We start from the raw sequence: 20024 nt of genomic DNA on the forward strand, positions 1-20024 counted from the left end.
GTAGGATTCTTCATTGACATAAATATGGAGATATTATTGTCTTCTACACAAAATATTTCTGGGCATTCCTCAAAAAAAATTGTTTTTTTGTCTACAAACAATTAAAACTCAACTATGAAAAACTTCACTTAAAAGCTGTGATGTAGCTTATCTTTGTACGTCTCTCCCAGCACAAGTCATGTCACAGGGATGCTGCTCTACCCAGGCTCATGGGACACATTCACCATTCCTCAGACTGATGCCAAAACAATCTCTGTCATGCATATATTTGGTCATGCTGCTCTTCTGTTCCAAGTTCTTCAAAGCCTCCCAACTGAGCAAAGTTCAAGCTCTGCTGGCATTAAAGCCCTCCACAACTTGGCACTGCCCTGCCTTCCCAGTCTTTCTCACATTCGCTGCCCTTTATATCAGACAACTATTGCCCTAAACATGGCCTACACTTCTGTGACTCCCTGTGTGTCTCACACTGTTCCCTAAGCCTGGAGTGTCCTCGCTGCACCTGCTGAATTCTGACTCCACTTTTAAAGCTCAACTTAAATAATGCCATTGCTTCCACACAATGTTTGCTGATCCCCACCTTCAGTAATGATCTCCCCCCCAAACCCCACAGAGAATTTTGTTTTTAACTTCTCTAACATACTTCTGCATGACTGTGTATTACAGTTGCATATTTTTGTCTTAGGTCTCTACCTGGCTATCACATCCAAAGGAGTAATGACTTTCTTAATGTTAACTCACTCCACATAGCGCTTTAGGGTTTACCGTGGGCTTCCCTCATAACAACTCCATGAGGATGGCTATCTAAGTATTAAGTTCATTTTAGAAATGAGAACCTGAGGTGCTTAGAAGGTCTGTGACTTAACTAGAACAGGATTTCATCCCACCTTGACTCCAAGCCCAGGGACCATTCTATTATATTAGCTCTTAACTTGTTTTTATCTCAACTTCATACCTCCCCATTAACACCTATCACAACTCTTCATTTACTATATACATGTAATGTTTGTTGACAGAATAGGCAAACCCAAGGAAAGTGATAAAGCTGTAACTAGCAACTTGGCACCTGGAACAAATTCAATGGAGGCTTGGGGTGGGGGGCCTAGGGAAGGGAAGTGGTTTTTCTAAAGTATAATCAATCCTGCTTATGGCTGAAGTATATGAGAAAGAGAGGTTACTGGAATGAGAACAGAGCTTAGGATGGAGAGGACCTCACCTAAGAGCACTGACAGAACTGACCTGATTATAGTCCAAGGTTACAGGGCTAGATTCACTGGAGGCATGTTGGAAAGGGTGTCCAGCTGTAGCTGGTACAGAGAAGACTGTAGATGAAATTATGAAGGAGGGGGCGTGAGAGGGTGAAGTAAAGCCTGGCTGGGACTTTTCCTGAAGATATTCCTGAAGAAGTTCCTGGAGAGGCTGTCACTAATCATGAGAATGGGTCCCAGGATTTGGTATGAATGGTGAGGCCATGGAGGTGAAAGGAGAGGACAAAGTGTTCCCTTACTGTGAGAAGACATTCTGAAAAACAGGAGGGTTTGTGGCCATCATGGCCACAGAACATGGAAAGACAACAGTATCAGGCCCTAGATGGATGCCAAGGTGGAAAAGCATGCCCTCCGGGACAAGGAGTGATGCTCTCCCAGGACGCTGGTCTCTGGGGCAAAATCTCAGCCTCCCAGTTGATAGCTACATGCTGTTCTCAAACTGTCAAAACTATAAGTCTTCTAAATTCTATTAATCTATTCTATTATTGATTCTATTAATTACAAAGATAATAGTGGTTTACACTCAACTCTGGGTGTGAATTCAAGACTGAGATGCAGTCAAGTAAGCATCATGTGTCAGGGGCAACTAGATGGGGAAGTGAATAGAGCCCTGGAGTCAAGAGGACCTGAGTTCAAATCTGGCCTCACACACTTAACACTTACTAGTCTTGTGATCTTGGGCAAGTCACTTAACCCCAATTGCCCCTCAAAAAAAATAGTCAGGTGTCAGGGCAAGATTTATCCTGTAGATATTTAGGTCTTCTCTACCCACGTAGCCTCTTCACACACACACCCATACCCCACCCGTTAAGTTATATTCCGAGTCCTGCTCACCTGGAGAAAGACATCTCACATCTTACCAATGGCTCTGCAGCTTAGGTAGGCAGTACAAAAGAGCTGGAAATGATCCTAGAAAGCTATGGTGGTTGGGGCAGGGATCTCAAAACAGGGGCCTAGAACACAAGTGGAACCAGCAGCAATGGAACAGAGGTGAATCTATTGCTCATTCATAGTTAACTTCTTATGCTTCAATGAATCATATGGCCATTAAAAACAAATCATCTAAGTTCTATGAATGGGGTTAGAGGGCATAAGAGGTTTCTCTAAGGTGAAATGAAGGTTCAGAACAATTTTTCCCCTTTTTCATAACTTTTGAGCATATAGCAGGTCATACTCCCAGATCTTTAGAGAACTAAGCCTAGTCACTGAGCCCCTGAGCTCAATGAAAGTGAAGTGGTAGAAAGAAGGTAGTCTTAAGAGCTTGTAGTCAAGTAGCCTCTAGTGAAGAATGAAGATACTGTAGCCATTGACAAAATGTATACATATGCACTGATTAACCCTTTGACACAGCCATGAGGCTGGTGGTCAGAAGGTGCATGGTGGCCAAAATACTACATACCTTGCTGGTTAATTATGTGGTAGCTGGCTTCTCTGTAGAAAAGTAGGGGAATGAAAAGGAGGAATGGGGGTGGGGGAGGGAACTAATATTTATATAGTACCTAATATGTGCCAGACACTGTTCTAAATGCTTTACAAATATTATCTTATTTGATACAATAATCCTGCAAAGTATGTTTTACTATTATCCCCATTTTACAGTTAAAGAAACTGAGGCAAAAAAGATAAATGACTTGCCCAGAGTCATAGCTTGGATCTTCTACTGTACCACTTAGCTGTAGATGGGTAAGACTTCCATGGAGGGATACTGCCATATGCACCCATAAGATATATCGCTTGTTTCAAACTAAAACTTGGTAGTGATCATATGGATCACTTGATGCTTTCTTTTCATAAACAAGGAAACCAAAGGCTAGGCACTAAGTTGAGTGACTTGCCTAAGAGTATGGTATAAAGTTTTGTTAGAACAGAGTTTGAGTTCTGGTTTTACCACTAATTTGCTATATGGCTGGGACAAAACTCTTTTGGCCTTAGAATTATCATCTAGAACAAAAGGGATATTGAAATAGATCATCTTGTAAAGCAGGTCCTGTCCCATTCTAATTTTCAATGAGTCCTGTGACCAGTTGGTAGCAGAGCTAGTACTGGCACCATGACTCCCAAGTCAAGGGCGCTTTTTATGGCGCTGTCCACTTCTTCCTCTTCAGTTTCCTGATACATGAGAGGGTTTAGTGTAAACTAACCACTTCTAAGCATGGTTTTATCAAGTCCTTCCATTGCTTGGAGGCACGTTGCTAAGGGTATGCAGAAGCCACTTCTCGGTTCACATAACCATAGTTCTAGAGATGCTGTGTAGTTCAACCAGAATACAAGGCTCAATAAAGAATAGGGTTTTTCTCCAGAATAAGTTATTTGCATTTGCTTTTGGCTTCTCAAGAACTAAAAAAAAAAAAAAAGCTCTACTAATTAGTTGACTTCTTCCCTTTCCTTATATGTAGCAACTGGCATCAGCATAGCTACCTTCTAAAGAGTCTAGGGAGCCAGATTCCCTTCAGAGTCCCACTAATGTTCTTAATAGGCCAGTTACCAGGTGACACCTGGAACCAAGCAAGCCTTGTTTTTAGCAAGGAGCCATAACATGTAACTAAATAAAATCAATTCAATTCTACATAAAACCAGATTTAGCACAGATAAATGAAGTCTTGACTCAAAGATCACATTTTAATTTTGTTGCTACAGGCTCTTCCTTCACCAAATCATTTACTATTAATAAGTAACAATTAGACTGATTTGATATAAATCATAATGAGGAGGAAGAGGATAGAGAATAAAAAGGCATAATTCACAAACTGGGTATACAGTTTATGTATAACAAAAATAAACTGTGGACAGGTCTTAGGAAGAAATCTCTATCATGAAGTAATAATTTGGTAGCCATGGTTATTCAACTGATCCCTCTCCTTATTGCCAAATAAAATGTGAAAAAAAAGAACATAAGAACTATAAGGTAGGTGCCTTTGCATTATAAGCTTCTCTTTCAAAGAAAGTTAGCAAATAACAATTGCCAAGATTATATGAAATCAGTGAAAGACGTTAGGCAATTCCCTGTTGGAATAATTCCACCACAAAGAGCTTTTATTTGACCCTTATTAATATCTGATTCTGTCCTAGGAGGGGTATAACAATTTAGATAGAATGAGAGTAACCTCTAAGAACTTATAGTTTAGAAGACACAATGACACTGATAAAATCAAAATTACAGACAATATGGGTAAACAAAACATAATTACACAGAAGTAGTATCAAGGATGCCATTAAAGATGTTATAACCAGGAAGAAAAAAAAAGAAAGGCTGGTCATGTAGCAACACTGAGAAACAATCAGTGGATATCCTGTGTGGCCCACAGGTATCCATGCAATATCAAGGGATATAGAGGAAATCCCTCAGGCATACTGTGTGACTCTCCTATAGAGGGTTTACAGGAAGACATGGACAAGAGTCACAGTGATCTGCATCACTGAAGGGGATCCCCACATCAATGAAGTCAAATAGATCCACTGAAGTACTGAAGTAATCTAAATATGAGGGAAACTAAATATGTCATCATTTTTATACATTAAAAATTCCCAGGACAGCTAGGTGGCACAGTGAATGGATCACTGGCCCTAGAATCAGGAGAACCTGAGTTCAAGTCTGGCTCAGACACTTAACACTTACTAGTCCTGTGACCTTGGGCAAGTCACTTAATCCCAATTGCCCTGCCTTCTCCCTCTCCAAAAAGCAAAAAAAAAAAAAATCCCTTAAATCTCTACACATGTCAAACTTTAGTAAACTATACATGCAGCATTCAAATTTTACCTCTGAGGAAAATATTGCCATTTAAGTTTGTACATATGGTAAGATGTGCACAAAGATAATAAAGAATGGATGCATAGTACTAATTTCAAAGATAAGAACATACAAAAAAAGAAGTTTGTCAATTTATCACTAATATTTCTCTGAAAATTACCACATCTAATTTTTTCAATACTCTGATATATCATACCTTATCTTAGAATCCTAATAGGTCTTCAAACAAAATCATTAGGTCACAAGGACCACGAAATCCTACATTTAATCCTTACTGAAGGCCCTACTGTATCCCACAAAATAGCTCAATACAAAATGAACTGTCAAAAAAAAGGTAAAATATTTATGTAATGCTTATATTCCACTGTTCTAAACTTAATCAGCTATATTTTATTCCTTTCATGCAATCACTAAGGGCAACAATGAAACAAAATTTTGAGAATGGAAATCATTTATTCCTTGAACAAAAACAAGTTTTAAGTGATGCTGAGTCTGTATTGTGAAATGATTATTATTTTTATCCTGTGCTCCTCACCAATTTAGCATTAGAAACAAGCAGCAAGTATTTGCTAATACACAGTATATAGCTCTATACAGATACCTATATATCTACCTATATATAGTGTACAATACATCTTATGTTATATATGATATATTCTATGTTTAACAAGCTTATTATATATAATATGCATACATATTTATAACTAATAAATGTTACACATGTAACATGTTTACATATTTGCAAGATACTGTATGTGCATATTGTATATAATATACATATATAACGTTGTTGTATGTAACATGTATGTTATAAATATATATTTATATAGCTATATGTATATATGTATGTACGTGTATGTATGGAGACAGATAGAAATAAAGAGATATATCAGGGGGTCAAGCATATTTACCTATAATTTTGTTCACAAAATTTGTGGATAGGAGAAAAAAATAGTAAATTACTAGGTTTCTTCCAGACCTTAAAAGCAGGTAATATGCAAACAGGCTAGATCAGCATCTAGAAATACACATGAAGTACTGAGCCAACACTAAAACTCAGTGTTTAGGTGCCAAAGTCATTACTGAGGACCTCTTTAATCCAATCAAAAGTATGTACCAAAGTTCACAAACAGTTCTTAGAATACTCCCTGAGATTTTAACCAAGACCACCGCAAATACAATCTGTGAAAGTATTATCAACTTAACCAATCAACAATGCCCACAAAGTAATCCCTACCTCCAAACAGAGCCTCTCTTTGAAAGCAAACAAGAAGCAGATGATAGTTTCAATGTATTAAAAGTTGGCCAAAAATCTCACCCTAGTAATAAAAAATAAAGCATGTGCCACACCTTCGTTTGCCCCTCTTTTCCTCACCCACAGGGTTACCTCAAGAAGGAATCCCAGATGCCATCAGGCAGGCAGACACAGCAGCACTAGTCAAAGGCCCAAAGAAAAGGAAATTTTAGGATGTTCCATTTCAGCAGCAACATGTGGGGGCATGCACGAAGAAAGAAACAGAAACGTATTTCTTTCCCAAACATCTACTTTAAAAGTTAACTACTACTCTAATATGGTCTTTATGCTATTATTTATAAGGATCCTAAGTACTGAGTAAATTGTCACTTTTGAGCAGTTTTTGAGAACTCCCCCACTATGGTTTGCATCACTTGGTATCATCCAAACCGTTCAAGAAAGCCTGATGAGCTCAGCAAGTTTAGCCACATGAAGCCCATGTTACAACTTTTAATTTCTCTTTTGGCTCTAAAATGTACAGGCACCTAGACTGATCAAGAGTGAGAGCGAGAAGGGAGGGTGCTGTCATCTAGTCCAAGCTCCTTACTTTATTGAGCATTTAATAAATGCTCAGTATGTGCCACACACTATGCTAGGCATACAGGAAAGAAACTGATGTCAAAGAAATAAAGTTCCTTGCCCAAAGTTACACAGACAATTGCATGAAAAGTAGGGACCAGAATCCAGATCTTCTTTACCAGCTGTTCCCAAATTAAACTACTGCTTGTTTCCTTCACACATTTATTTTTTTTTAATTTGAACAAGATATTTATTAAAAAGTGACCTAAAACAATCGTGGCAAAATATGTAAGAACACAGGACTTGGGTCTGGATGAGGGTTTGTATCCTTACATCAGACACCTGCCCCTTTCTAAAGATGGGAAAGTCATTTACCTCAGCACCTATGTCTCTATCTGTTAAACAGGGACAACAGCACTTACTTTACAGAATTTTGAGATAAGTGCTATACAGACATGAGTTCTGATAATAACCTAATAATAATCAGGTCTGCTTATTGGAAAGGGCTGGACCACATAAAAAGTTTAATAATAGATACAAAATATCTGGTCAAAAGAATAAATAAAATAGGTAACTGAAATGGAAAAGAAATAAATTCCTAAGGAACAAATTAGGATTTAGAGTTAGATGGAACCTTAGAGAAGATTCCAGGCCCTCATTTTTTAAAGAAAATGAGACCAAGGAAGGGGGAAAGTAACTTGTCTAAGGTCAAACAGGTATTTAGTAGCAGAACTGGGATTTGAACCTAAGTCCTCTGACTAAAAATCCAGTTCTCTTTAGGAAGAGAAGGAATAAAGATAACCACTTTGAAAGGGCTGATATTCTAAATATTTATCTAGATCATTTAAGAACAAAAGAATTACCTTTTCAAAAACAGTATAAAATACTAACCAGTAAGTGCCTACTATGCATGTACTGGGCACTGCACTAAGTGCTGGAAAGCTAGAGATACCAAAATAAAAATGAAACAGTCCCTGCTCTCAAGAAACTTGTTGAGGGAGATGTGTGTGCGTGCGGAGCATACTGTGTCTGTATGTATGTGTGTATATGTATATATACACATACACATATATGCACAGTGCATGTGTTATATGTATATATACAATATGCCCTGTGTGCATGTATATACATGTGTATGTGCATATACATATGTGTATATCACACATATGCATACATACATACACACCCATCACAAATCATTGTGGTGGCAAGGGCATTAGCAGCTGTGGAAGGTCTCATGTAGCAGATGGTGCTGGACTCTAGTGTGTAGGAAAGGGAGTAAAGTATAACAAGATTGGAAAGGCAGGTTGGGGTCAGGGTACGAAGAGCTTTAAAAGTCAAACATAGGAGGTTATATTTGATATCAAAGGAAAGAAGGAACTATTGGAGCTTGGGTAGGGGAGTAACACAATCAAACTTTAGGAAAACCTCTTGATTGGCTTTAAGAATAATGGATTAGAATAGGGAGAAACTTGACACAGGGAAAACAATTACAAGGCCATTACAACTGTCCAAGCAAGTGGTGATCAGGGCCTAAACTAGAGTAGTGGTCATGTGAGTAGAGAGAAAGGGACAGATGCAAGAGATGTTGTGACACAATAATATCTGACAACTTGCATGATGGAGAGTGAGAAATTGAAGATAAGGCCAAGGTTGCACACCTGGGGGGACTAGCAAGATGGTGATGCCTTTGAGAGAAATGGAGATATTTGAAAGAAGGATAGATTTTGGGGAAAAGATAATATGTTCTGGAGATGTTTTGGCTACATCATATTTAAGATGATCCCATTGAAGACGGTATATGCAGTTTGACGTGTCCAATAGGCAGCTGGAGATACACATTTGGGGTTCAGTAGGGACTAGATATATAGACCTAGAAGTCATGCATATAGAGATAACTGAACACATGTAGAAAGGGAAGAGAAGAAAGCCTAGGACAGAATCTTGGAATAAATCTCCAGTTAGAGGTCATGATATACTTGAAGAACCATCAAAGAAAACTGAAGAATGGTCAGACAGGTAGAAGGAGAATGGGTAATGAGTCACTAAAACCCAAGGAGAAAAAGAGTGCCCAGGAGGAAAGGTTGGTCAACATTATCAAAAGAGGAAATCAGGCTGAGAAAAGGTCAAATTTGACAATTGAGAAATGGTAGAGGTGGAGAAAGAGGAGAGATAGAGAAAGAATATTAGAGAAAAAAGGAGAGTAGTACAGGGGGAGGGGAAGAGAGGGAAGGAAGGTAGGAGAAGGAAAGAGAGTCCAGAGGGGTGGAGAGAGAGATAGAGAAGAGAATTCATAGGTAATTCTGGAGATAGCAGAAGATTGATAAGACCAGAAGCCAAAATGTAAATCTGAATCCAACTGAGAGGAGAAGTAACAGCAAAACATTGGGGCAGCTAAAGATTGCACAGTAGACAAAAGTGTTGGACCTGAAGTCAAGAAAAACTGAGTGCAAATCTTGCCTCAAACAGTTTCTAGCTCTGTGAGTCTAGGCAAGTCACTTGACCTCTCTGAGACTTAGTTTCCTCATCTGTAAAATGGGGAGAATCACAGCAGCTACTTCACAGGATTTTTGTTGGGATCATTCTGATTATATATAAAGTGTTCTCAACAAAACTTATAGTGCTAGCTATTATTAGTATCATCATAACTCTTATTAGGTTTTTGGCTATGAAGGGAAAAACTGATTTAGGACAATAATTTGAGAGAACAGTAGATTCTAAATGAGAGATTTTTAAATATAGGGGGCCATTGATCATCTTTAGAGACATCAAGGAACAAACCAATACATAGGGTAAGACTGAAAAATTAAAATGGTGGGGGGATGAACATAGGAACTAATATATTAGAACACAGAACTACAGAAAGTTGGAAGGGATAGCCAACATACTGGATGAGAGGATTCAAATGGACCTTGGCTAAGATCAACAATCAAACAAGATCAACGATATATGAAGGATAAGAGTTACCTTTTCAGAGACTAAAGTAAAAGGAGAAAAGGGTCCATATTCTGAAATTGAAAGTGCATTTTCTCAAATATTTCAAAACAAAAATGAACAAAAGCTATGAAGCCTCAAGAACAGAAAATTTCCACAGACACTATAATACAGCAAAAGAAATGTTCTGTAAATCTTTATTTGGACAATCAATTTCATGTAGGAAAGTGATAATTGCAATGAGAAAAACCTAACAAATGACTCATATAGAGCTTTATAAACCTTAAAAGTATTATGCAAATGTATTGTTGTTCAGTCATTTTAGTCACGTCCAACTCTTCATAACCCCATTTGGGGTTTTCTTGGCAAAAGATACGGGTTTGCCATTTCCTTCTCCAGTTCATTTTAAAAACGAGAAAACTGAGACAAACAGGGTTAAGTGACTGGCCCAAGATCACACAACTAGTAAGTGAGTGAGGCCATATTTGAACTCAGGTCTTCCTGACTCCAGGCATGGAACTCTATCTACTGTGCCACCTGGCTGCCCTCTTATACAAATATAAGCTAGAATTATTGTTGAGATCACTGTGTTGTTAATTAATTCCACATTTCTTTTTTTTTTTTTTTGGAAGGCAACTGGGGGTTAAGTGACTTGCCCAAAGTCACACGGCTAATAATTGTGTCAAGTGTCTGAGGCCGCATTTGAACTCAGGTCCTCCTGACTCCAGTGCCAGTGCTCTATTCACTGTGCCACCTAGCCGCCTCTAATTCCACATTTCTTGTGTAAAAAAATTGAAAAAGCTAGTCATTTAAAGTTAATCATACAAAGTTAAGTTGTCCCAGGTCTTCATGAAACATTTTTCTTTTGGATTTTAAAACTGTTCTGTCAATTAGAGTTTTTTGAGATTTTCACAATTCTTACTTTTAGACAGAAGGCATTTGCTGTCATGTATTTTGTAATTATTTTGAAAGATAAATTTGATTATAATTCCGGGTATTAATTAACTAGTTTCTATTATCTACTTCTTTGAAGTTCTTGTTACATGCCCCATTAAGTTTCCCTTAAATGAAGAGGTCCATTTGAGCAGTTTTTGTCAAGTTGTTCCCATTTAAATTACCTATGGCAAAAAGAATTAAATACAGACAAATCAGTTCTGTCACCATGGGAGAAATTATTTTTTCTCTACCCATTTGTGCTAGTATCGAATATGAAATGTTCTTATTGTATGCAAGGAAAACTGAAAACCACCCATTTTATCATTGTTCCATTGAGGCTTTCTAATTAATTTATTCATGGACTGGTTCAAATATATTACAGGATGATAAGGTCATTTCAATTCAGTTATCTTATCAACTCTTACAGGTGATCACAAATATCTGTAAATGCAAAAGTGTTATTATCCTTGACCATAGTTAAGTCAATTAGTCTATATTTTGATAAGGAATTTCTTTATCTGTTACAATGAGTTTCAAGTAATTACAAATTTTTCCATTGAAGAGTTGTGATTACATCCAAGAAATTCAGGTGGCACCATAAATTTCTAATGTTTTGAGTGCATCATATAATATATATGTATAATGTTCAAGATGTATGTGTGTAGTACTCTCTGGAAAAGGAAAAGTTGAGCAGAATTGAGGGATGGCAGTTTGTACTAATAAGATTTTGTATGAAAGGAAATTGTGTACAATGCCAGGTCACAGGATGGCTTAAGGTCTAAGTAGGCCAAATTCTTTCTAGACATAAAGTTAGAAAATGTGAAGTAACCATAATTGTCATTATCCTTTAGTGACATAAAATATATCACCACCAAAAAATGCAAAAAGCAGATGGGGTGAGAAGATTAATCTTAAGTAAATGAAACAGGTTTTGGGAACTTAAAGTTCATTTTCTTTGAGGTACTTTTTTATAAAATTTTGTGCTTAGCAACAAAGAGGTACAGATGGATCATCAGTTGCCCACTCACATATGTATTTATTTCAAACCAATCCACAGCAATTAAAAATGGGAACTCCAAAAATTACTGCATAAGGTAAGAAAAGGGAAAAAAATGCATAAGGCAATTAGTAATGCAAGGTCCAAACTCCTTCAGATACCAGGAGTAACACATAATGTCTTTGGAACACATCCACCTCTCTTGAAATAACACTAAAAGAGCAGAGGTGAAAAAGAGATAACAAAGGTGTGGAGGTGGCAAAGTGCTTAACCATGCATTAACACACACCCAACAGCATAATATTATACATATATCAAGATTGGAGTCAGCTCTTTGGATTCCACTGATAAATGCAAATCACTGAAGCTTTATTATGTCATCTGAATTTCTCGATGCAATTACAATCATTAATTCCAATGGAAAAATTATGAAATTACTTAAAACTCAGCATAACAAGGGGTGCCCAGGTAGCACAGCAAGTAAGAGCGCCAACCCCAGAGTCGTGATGACCTGGGATCCAATCCGGGCTCAGACACTTAGCACCCACCCAGAAATACCTGGCCGTGTAACTTTGAGCAAGTTACTTAACCCCAATTGCTTAAAAAAAAAAACTCAGCATAACAAACCTATAAGAATATGAAAAAGTTGTATTTTTCTGTACACTATACAAAGCAGAAAATATTCCATAATATTTGGGAGAAAAATACACATACTGTTACCTTTTCCCACAATTAAGTCAATTAGTCTCTAAATAACAACAATGCAATTTTCATAAGTTACTTTTGCTGGATTTTTACTTTAGGTTTCTAGTGTATCACTGAAGAACACATAGATTAAGACACTAAGAAACATCTATTATTTAATTCAGTTTGGTCTCTGATTACATTTATGCACATTCTTTTGTTTCTTCTCTCAGATACTTAATCTTCTGTTTCCTTTCCATCCATCCAATGAATTGTTTCACCTCAGCTGACCCCTTTCTTTAATATTAAGCCCAGCTTCTTATCCATGCCCCACACCCAAATACTACTTAATATATAAAGATATTCCCTATTATATGTAGCATAATGGGTTTTCATGAATCATTTGGCAGCTTACAATTTATGTTTTAAAGCACTAAAAACAGATGTATGCACATGTGGCTTTAATCTATTTCATGCTGCTATGTCTAAGCAGCAACCAACTTCTCCGCCTAGAACAAACATAAGAGATATAAAAACCATAACACTCACTAACTAATCATCTCAGCTTCTATACTGGTAGAATAAGATTTCTTTCCAGGTGAAGAAAATACTTGATAAGCCTAATAAGACTGCAGCAGGGCAAAAACTACCATCTGGAGCATCCAAATTCAGAATTAGTCTCTCTCTCAGGCTCTTAACTCCTGAAGGCTGAGTATGTTGTAAAGAAGATGAAATTAGTCTCTAGGGAAGGGCTTCTGCAGATCATCACTGGCATTGGGTATGCAGAAGGCAACACACAATCTCTTGGATAAAAATAACATACAGAAGTGGCAGCTGCCCAGAGAAAGGATATGGAGATAAGATATGGGGAGGGAAAGAGAGAAAGAGAAAGAAAGAAGGAAGGAAGGAAGGAAGGAAGGAAGGAAGGAAGGAAGGAAGGAAGGAAGGGAGGGAGGAAGGGAAGGAGGGAGGGAGGGAGGGAGGGAGGAGAGGAGGAAGGAAAGATGAAAACAATTCACATAGAGAGAAAAGGAAAATATCCTTCAAGTTTTTAAATGTTTTAAAAAATAAACTTCACTATGAAAAATTTTGTAGTATATACTGTAATACAATTATTTGTATATCAGAACATGTTGCTAGACAGTAAAGCTTACAAAGGCAGGAGACTTAAATGTTTTCATGGCATCTTCTAGCTAGTACAGTGCTATACAACAAGGCACTTCATGCTTTTCTCTGAATAACTGACTTCTCTTCAACTTTTATCAAAACACAATATAAAATAATTCTTGATCTGAATATTATTATGAGTCATTTTGAACTGGCAACATTTATTTAAAGAAATTCAATAGTAAACTCATGCTATGAAGTATAAAGGGGATTATAAGAATGTCACCTTTTGTGTATGTGGTGGAGAGCTGTCACCACATTAACTATGATTTCTAACTAGAACAGGAGAAAAAAGTTCATGCTTTAAAAAAACAAACCACCCTGAAACCACAATGTTCTATCTAATTGTCATTTAACTTAGAATTTTCTTGTTAAGCATGGCTTTATGGGTAATAAAGCCAAAAAGGAATCGTATGCATATGAATTGCGAATGAAGAGTAAAGAGGAAAAATAAACAGAGTAACTTTAATTACTACTTGCAGAACATGCTCAAGTTATTTTTGGAAAGATCAGAATAGCAAAGCCAAAAAGCTAAACACAAACTTGCCTTCACAGACATCATATTTTAAAACCTCTGAAATTAATTTTATTTTACTTAAGTTTTCAGGCCTCAAAAGTACTAGTTTTAAAGAAGGTACGTATTTCATTGCTGATCTCACAGAACCAATGCCCAGAAGGTTCAGGGTGAAATAGGGCACATGGAAAGGAACTGGATTCCTGTAGTAAGAAGTGAGCTGCGGCTATTCAATTTTTAAAATATCTCCAAGCTGATTCTCAAAATAGAAACACTGTCACATTAGGTACATTTTCATGACTACTACAGGGCCCTGTTCTTCAAAGAGTAACTTACCATATCTAAAGTAGCTCTGTAGAACTAAATCAGAATTGAAACCATAATAAAAACAGCCCAGAACAAACCTAAGTTTTTGTTATAAAGTGAACTATTTGAGATAATAATTATCAATACAAATCAACATTTTAAGTCTATTATATTAAACGTTAGATTTTTTTAAACCTTAAAAACAACACAGAAAAAAATCATTTGACATGCATAGGATGTTTTAGGGCAGTTAACAAAATACAATGTTGTACTGAAATCAGGTTTGTGTGATTACCATGAGAAAACAGGTATTCAGTGACAATCTGAAGAGACATTTATGTTCATTATATTTTAGGCATCTCTTTTTCAGAATTAACTTTAGTCAACTAAATTTTGCTAACAATAGGAAAGAAGAGAAAAAAGATATAGTAAAAACACAAATATATAGACTAAGGCAGATTAAACAGACTAAAAAAGCAACATTAGCTAATTTGCTTAATCTAATCACATTGATATACTTACAGTAATAGCTATAGCTAGATGATAGGTACAGCAGTAGACCTGAAATCAGGAAGACCTGAGTTTAAATATGGACTCAGATCTTACTAGCTGTATGGCACCCAGGTAAGTCACTTAATTCTCATTTGCCTCAGTTTCCTTGTCTACAAAATGGGGATAATAATAGCACACAGGGTGGTTCTGAGAATAAAATGAGATTTTTGTAAAACTCACTTTACAATCCTTAAAGGGATATATAAATGCTAGCTATTATTATTTGCTATTATTTACTCTTCACTTACAACTATTGTTAAGTACTAGTAGGCAGTTCCCTACTTGATAGTTATTGCTGATTTACTGTATTTAGGATCATAAGATTTAGAACCAGAAGAGATCACATAGTCATTTAGTTAAAAATCCTAACATTAAAGTGTGGGGGAGAGTGGTGGGGAAAGAATGGAACTGACACTCAAAATGACTCAGTGACATGCCAAGAAATAAATAGGCAGTACCTAGTTGCTTCTTAAACGACCTTATTATTCTGCCTACAACTTTATCTTTTAAAACTTTGATTGTTAAATCATAACAAGTAATTGTGAGTTGTAATTAATGCACATTTATTGAGTGATTTTATATGCATCTTACATTGAATTAGTTTTTCAATAAGCATCATTTTGAATTAAGGAATTATTCAAAAGAACCTAGAAATCTCTGAAACATTCAGTAAAAACCCTCTTCAAAGTCCACAATCACAACATTTTTACATGGCATTCATATTTTTAGTATCATATGATATTTATTTTCCATATATATTTAAAAGAATCTTTTAAAATATAGCTACCACGCTTTTGAAAAACTAGTTTTATATAATAAATTAAGTCCAAAGCGAAATGAAAATGATCAAATATATACATGTTTAACTTATTAGATTTGTTTGTATGGATCCAAGATGGCCTTTATGAGAGGAAATGATTTCTGTTTCAGAGGGTTTACATTTATTGTTAGATTTTCAGAGATCTTCAGAGCTAATCAAACCCCCTAATTTTAAGAAAGAGAAGGAAACTGAGGCCCAGAGGGATTAAATGAGTTGCCCAAAGTCACAAAACTTGGTTGTCACAACTAAAACAACCTAGACCTCTCAACTTCCAAGTTTCAGTGCTCTTTCAGAAAACTACTTAGAAAACAATTCTGAAGTTACAAAACTTTCATTTTAAATTGGGACATGCTGCCCAGTGAAACAAAAATGGGAGGGGGGGGCAGCGGGTGGGGGGATGGGAACCAAGCCCTAACTACAGACATTTAAACTACACCTAACTTATGTCCACTATGTCAGATAAACATATAATCATGTGCACTAAGCATGTTTTGCCTCAGATATGAAAAAAGCCACATGCGTCAAATTGATAAAACTGAAAAGCTACAGTACCTTATCTATCACATTTGCCAGAACAAGGTATTAGTTTTATACCATAGACATACTATTATTTTTAACTATTTATTAAAGGAAAATAGTTATATTTACCTTTAAGTGAATCATTTTCAGCTCTCATTATATCAATGAGAGAACTCTCTAATGAGTGCATGTCAAATGTCCTTGGGCGCTCCTGAAAACAAAAACATTGACAAACTACTTTTAAAAATGTATTATTTAAATATTTAAGTATGGCATAGATTACAGTAGCAATTTCACTCTTGTTCATGTAGAATCAAAATTAAGTTTCTTTGTAGGTAAGCCAAAACCAAATTATTTCTATTAATACTTATAAAACTTCAATGCTACAATGAGCCAGCAAGGAGTAGAATAAAATAAATCCCTATCAATAACTTCATTGCAAACACTATTATATATTTTAAACAAACAATAGGAAAAAAATGCTTTAAATTTTTTCCTAACCAACTGTTACTGTTTATTTAGTAGGGCTAAGTAGATACACTCTGGCATCCATGTCAACATAATTATAGAGTCAAGCTTGGTACTGGATAAGGAATCAGACCTCAGAATCAGGAAATACTATGTTCAGGTTCTATCTCTGACACCTAATGATTGTGGGGCACTGGGAAAATGCCCTTAGCCTCAGTGCCCCAGGCATTCTCTCCGACTCCATGTAGCCCTACATGTGTCCATCTATAGAGCTGAAGGAGTTTCCTCACTGGAAGTTCCTCATAGCAACAGGGTTAACTGGTCCAATAACAGTCACAACAGCTGATATATGGTACTATAACATTTACAAAGTGCTGTACCTTATCTGATGTGATATGAGCCCAAAATAACTCTCTGAGGTAGATATTAAAGGCATTATCCCTATTCTATAGATGAATAAATTAAGTCTCAAAAAAGAGAAATAAATGGCTTATCTGGGGTCTTTCAGCTAGTGTCAGAGGAGGGATTTAAAACTAGAACTTCCTGACTCCTCTAAGTCCAGAATCCTACCCATTGCATGCTACCCTGCCTCCCTGAAGACATTTTTCACAATGAGAATTTTTCCACATCTTAAATTTTTACATTGTAAAGTCACTAAATGCTTGCTGGAATACTGGAAATATAAATAACAAGTAATATCCTTATTATTATTACATAGTCATAGAAAATTAAAACTTGAGATTGTTTTTTCCTTCCATATAATCAAGGCTGTCCTTAAATATAATACATTATCATTTTCTGAACAGAGGCAGCAGAGATTAATAGAATTGTTTTATCTCTCTGGCCTTAATCAACTTAAACATTTAAGTATCAAAAGCAACTTATTATCCACTGTAACACCCTTGTACTTGTGATTTAAAGCAAACTACTGCAACTATTTTAAAGGAACATTCTCATAAAAATGTTTTTCCTGTTATTGACCAGCTGCTACTATTTAATCAAACTAGGTAAACACATTTGCAGCATCTGTTCAAAAAGTCATCCTTTTACCTGTATATAATTTGGATATTTTAAAATATATAAATCCTATATGTTCATAGTAGTGTACATGCAGCATGACTAGTTCTATTTTCTCATTCTGCAGCGTTTCCTTTAGATCGCTCCATATTGTATATATTCTTTTTATTTTTCATCCTTCATGGCAATATAGTCCTCAATTACATTGTTATAGCACAGTTTGCTTTGAAATTCCCCAACTAGGAATGAAGGTTGCTTTCAATATTTTATTATTAAAAATAATGCTACATAAGCGTCTTTGTCTAAGTAGTTGTTTTTTCCATTTATTTTCTTGAGATGCGTTCCCAACCTGTCCTACAATTCATTTGAATGCCAAGATGGCTTTCCAGAAAGAGTATAAAAATCTGTAATGCCATCAGTGTACCCATTTCTCCCACAAATATTGAATTTTATAAGTTTTATTTATTTTTACCTAATTGATGTGTATGAAGTAGTACCTCATAAATGTTTTAACTTTTATTTCTTTAATGACTAATGAAGCTGTTATTTTTTTTCAAGTGCTTGGGTTGTCCTGTTGTGAACTGCCCATTCTTATCTTTTGTCTATTTGTGACTAGATAATAATTTGCTATGAAAATTCTGATGTAACATTAGTCACTATCACATCTTCATCAAAAAAACCCCATTAATTACTATTCTTGACTTGGTTTAGGTTGAATTGAATTCACCTTGAGAAAAATGTTTACTCTTATACAACCAAATCCATCAACTTTGTCTCCAATAATTTCAACACTCTTCTATATTTGAAATTAAGGCATTTTTCTATATTCTTCAATTTTTAACACATCAATTTGTCTGTTCTTTAGATTTTTGTATATATTGGTACCCAATTTTTATAACAGGATTTGTTGAATGATTTCTTTCCCTATCATTTAACATCAATAGCTTTATTATATAGCAACCATTTATACCAATTTGCATTTTTATGAGATTCCTATTCTCTTCCATTGCTCTAGTTTTCTACTTTTTACCAAATACCAGATAGCCTTGATTGTTGCTCTATAATATTGTTGATTTATTTTCAAGGTCAGTAACCTAAATACGAAGACAATGAAAACACATGCTACCCCCACTATAAAAAAATAAATTTGGTATAATGAGTTCTGAGTGCATTGGGACATAATTTCAATATCTTAACCCAAGCAGGGCATAGTCTCATTATTCTGATGAAACCTCCTCCAAGGAAAATGGGATGCTGTAGCACAGTATGCTTAAGATTTGTTAGGGAGCTGTTCCCTCTAAGTTTTAACAAATCAAGATCTTACTAAAGGGTAGATGAATCTGCTGAAACACCTTCTTTAAATTAAATGAACAAGTTTTCAGACCTTAAAAAGCACCCCCCACAAAAAAAAGTTTTGTGTATAAAGGGTTGACACAATTAAGAATTTAGTAATGCAAATGACTGTATCTCAATTTCTTTTTTTTTCTCAACTAGCACTGTAATTATTTATTTTTACTTCCCTTTATTTAAAAATGGCACTAAGAAAAAAAAAAACACCTGCTGGACTATATTCCTGGCATAAGGAAGATTCATTCAAAAGTGGGCGAGGAATCCTAAAATACACATTGCACAAATTGCTTTGGAATTTTTCTAGATGAAGAGGGAGAGAAAAACTTAAGCTTGCTAGGTTTGGAGGAGGAGATAAAAATATTTCAAAATTATATTTTAAAAGAAGGAAAAAAATTTGCATCTCTGAAACACACACACACACACACACACACACATGCATACCTCCAATATAACCTGAAAGAAACAATAGTTCATCCCTTACATTTTCCAAAGTCAATTCTTACCCCTTTCATTTAATTCTATGTTCCATTATATTTCTCTTACAAACAAAAATAAAAACTTTCCACTGATTAAGTTTAATAATTCACTTGATCTACCTGAGTTATTTGTACTCACTTTCCAATCTGAAAGTATCCCTTTGTCCAAGATATTGAATTTAACATACCTTCTTTCAAGTTCTAATTTTTTCTCAGTAAATAAAGAGTTCAGAAGAATGATGAAGTTCGCTGCAGTATGAACATAAATCTTTTTCCCCCAGATTAGTCTCCAGTCTTTTGTCCACATAACCACTGATGTAATTTTCCTTAAACCCAGGTCTGACCATTTCCCTCCCCTACTCAATAAATTCCACTGGCACAAAATTGTTGAAGATCAAATGCAAACTTTTTTGGATTTCATTTATAGCCTGGCCCTAACTTACTTTTTCATCTTTTTT

At 35.7% G+C, this 20024-nt stretch overlaps 1 protein-coding gene across 5 annotated transcripts in view; it reads right to left on the minus strand.

The window, feature by feature from the left end:
• CPEB4 (cytoplasmic polyadenylation element binding protein 4) overlaps positions 1-20024 on the minus strand; it is an 80289-nt gene that overhangs the window by 40251 nt on the left and 20014 nt on the right. For all 5 annotated transcript variants that reach the window (XM_069102349.1, XM_069102351.1, XM_069102348.1 and 2 more), the window contains exon 2: positions 16385-16466. In XM_069102349.1, the coding sequence (XP_068958450.1) occupies positions 16385-16466 (82 nt within the window). The remainder of the gene's footprint in view (positions 1-16384; positions 16467-20024) is intronic.

Source organism: Petaurus breviceps, unplaced genomic scaffold (assembly GCF_028583685.1).
Source record: "Petaurus breviceps papuanus isolate PSGF00001 unplaced genomic scaffold, PetGlider_PUasm1.0 551, whole genome shotgun sequence".
NCBI lineage: Eukaryota > Metazoa > Chordata > Mammalia > Diprotodontia > Petauridae > Petaurus > Petaurus breviceps.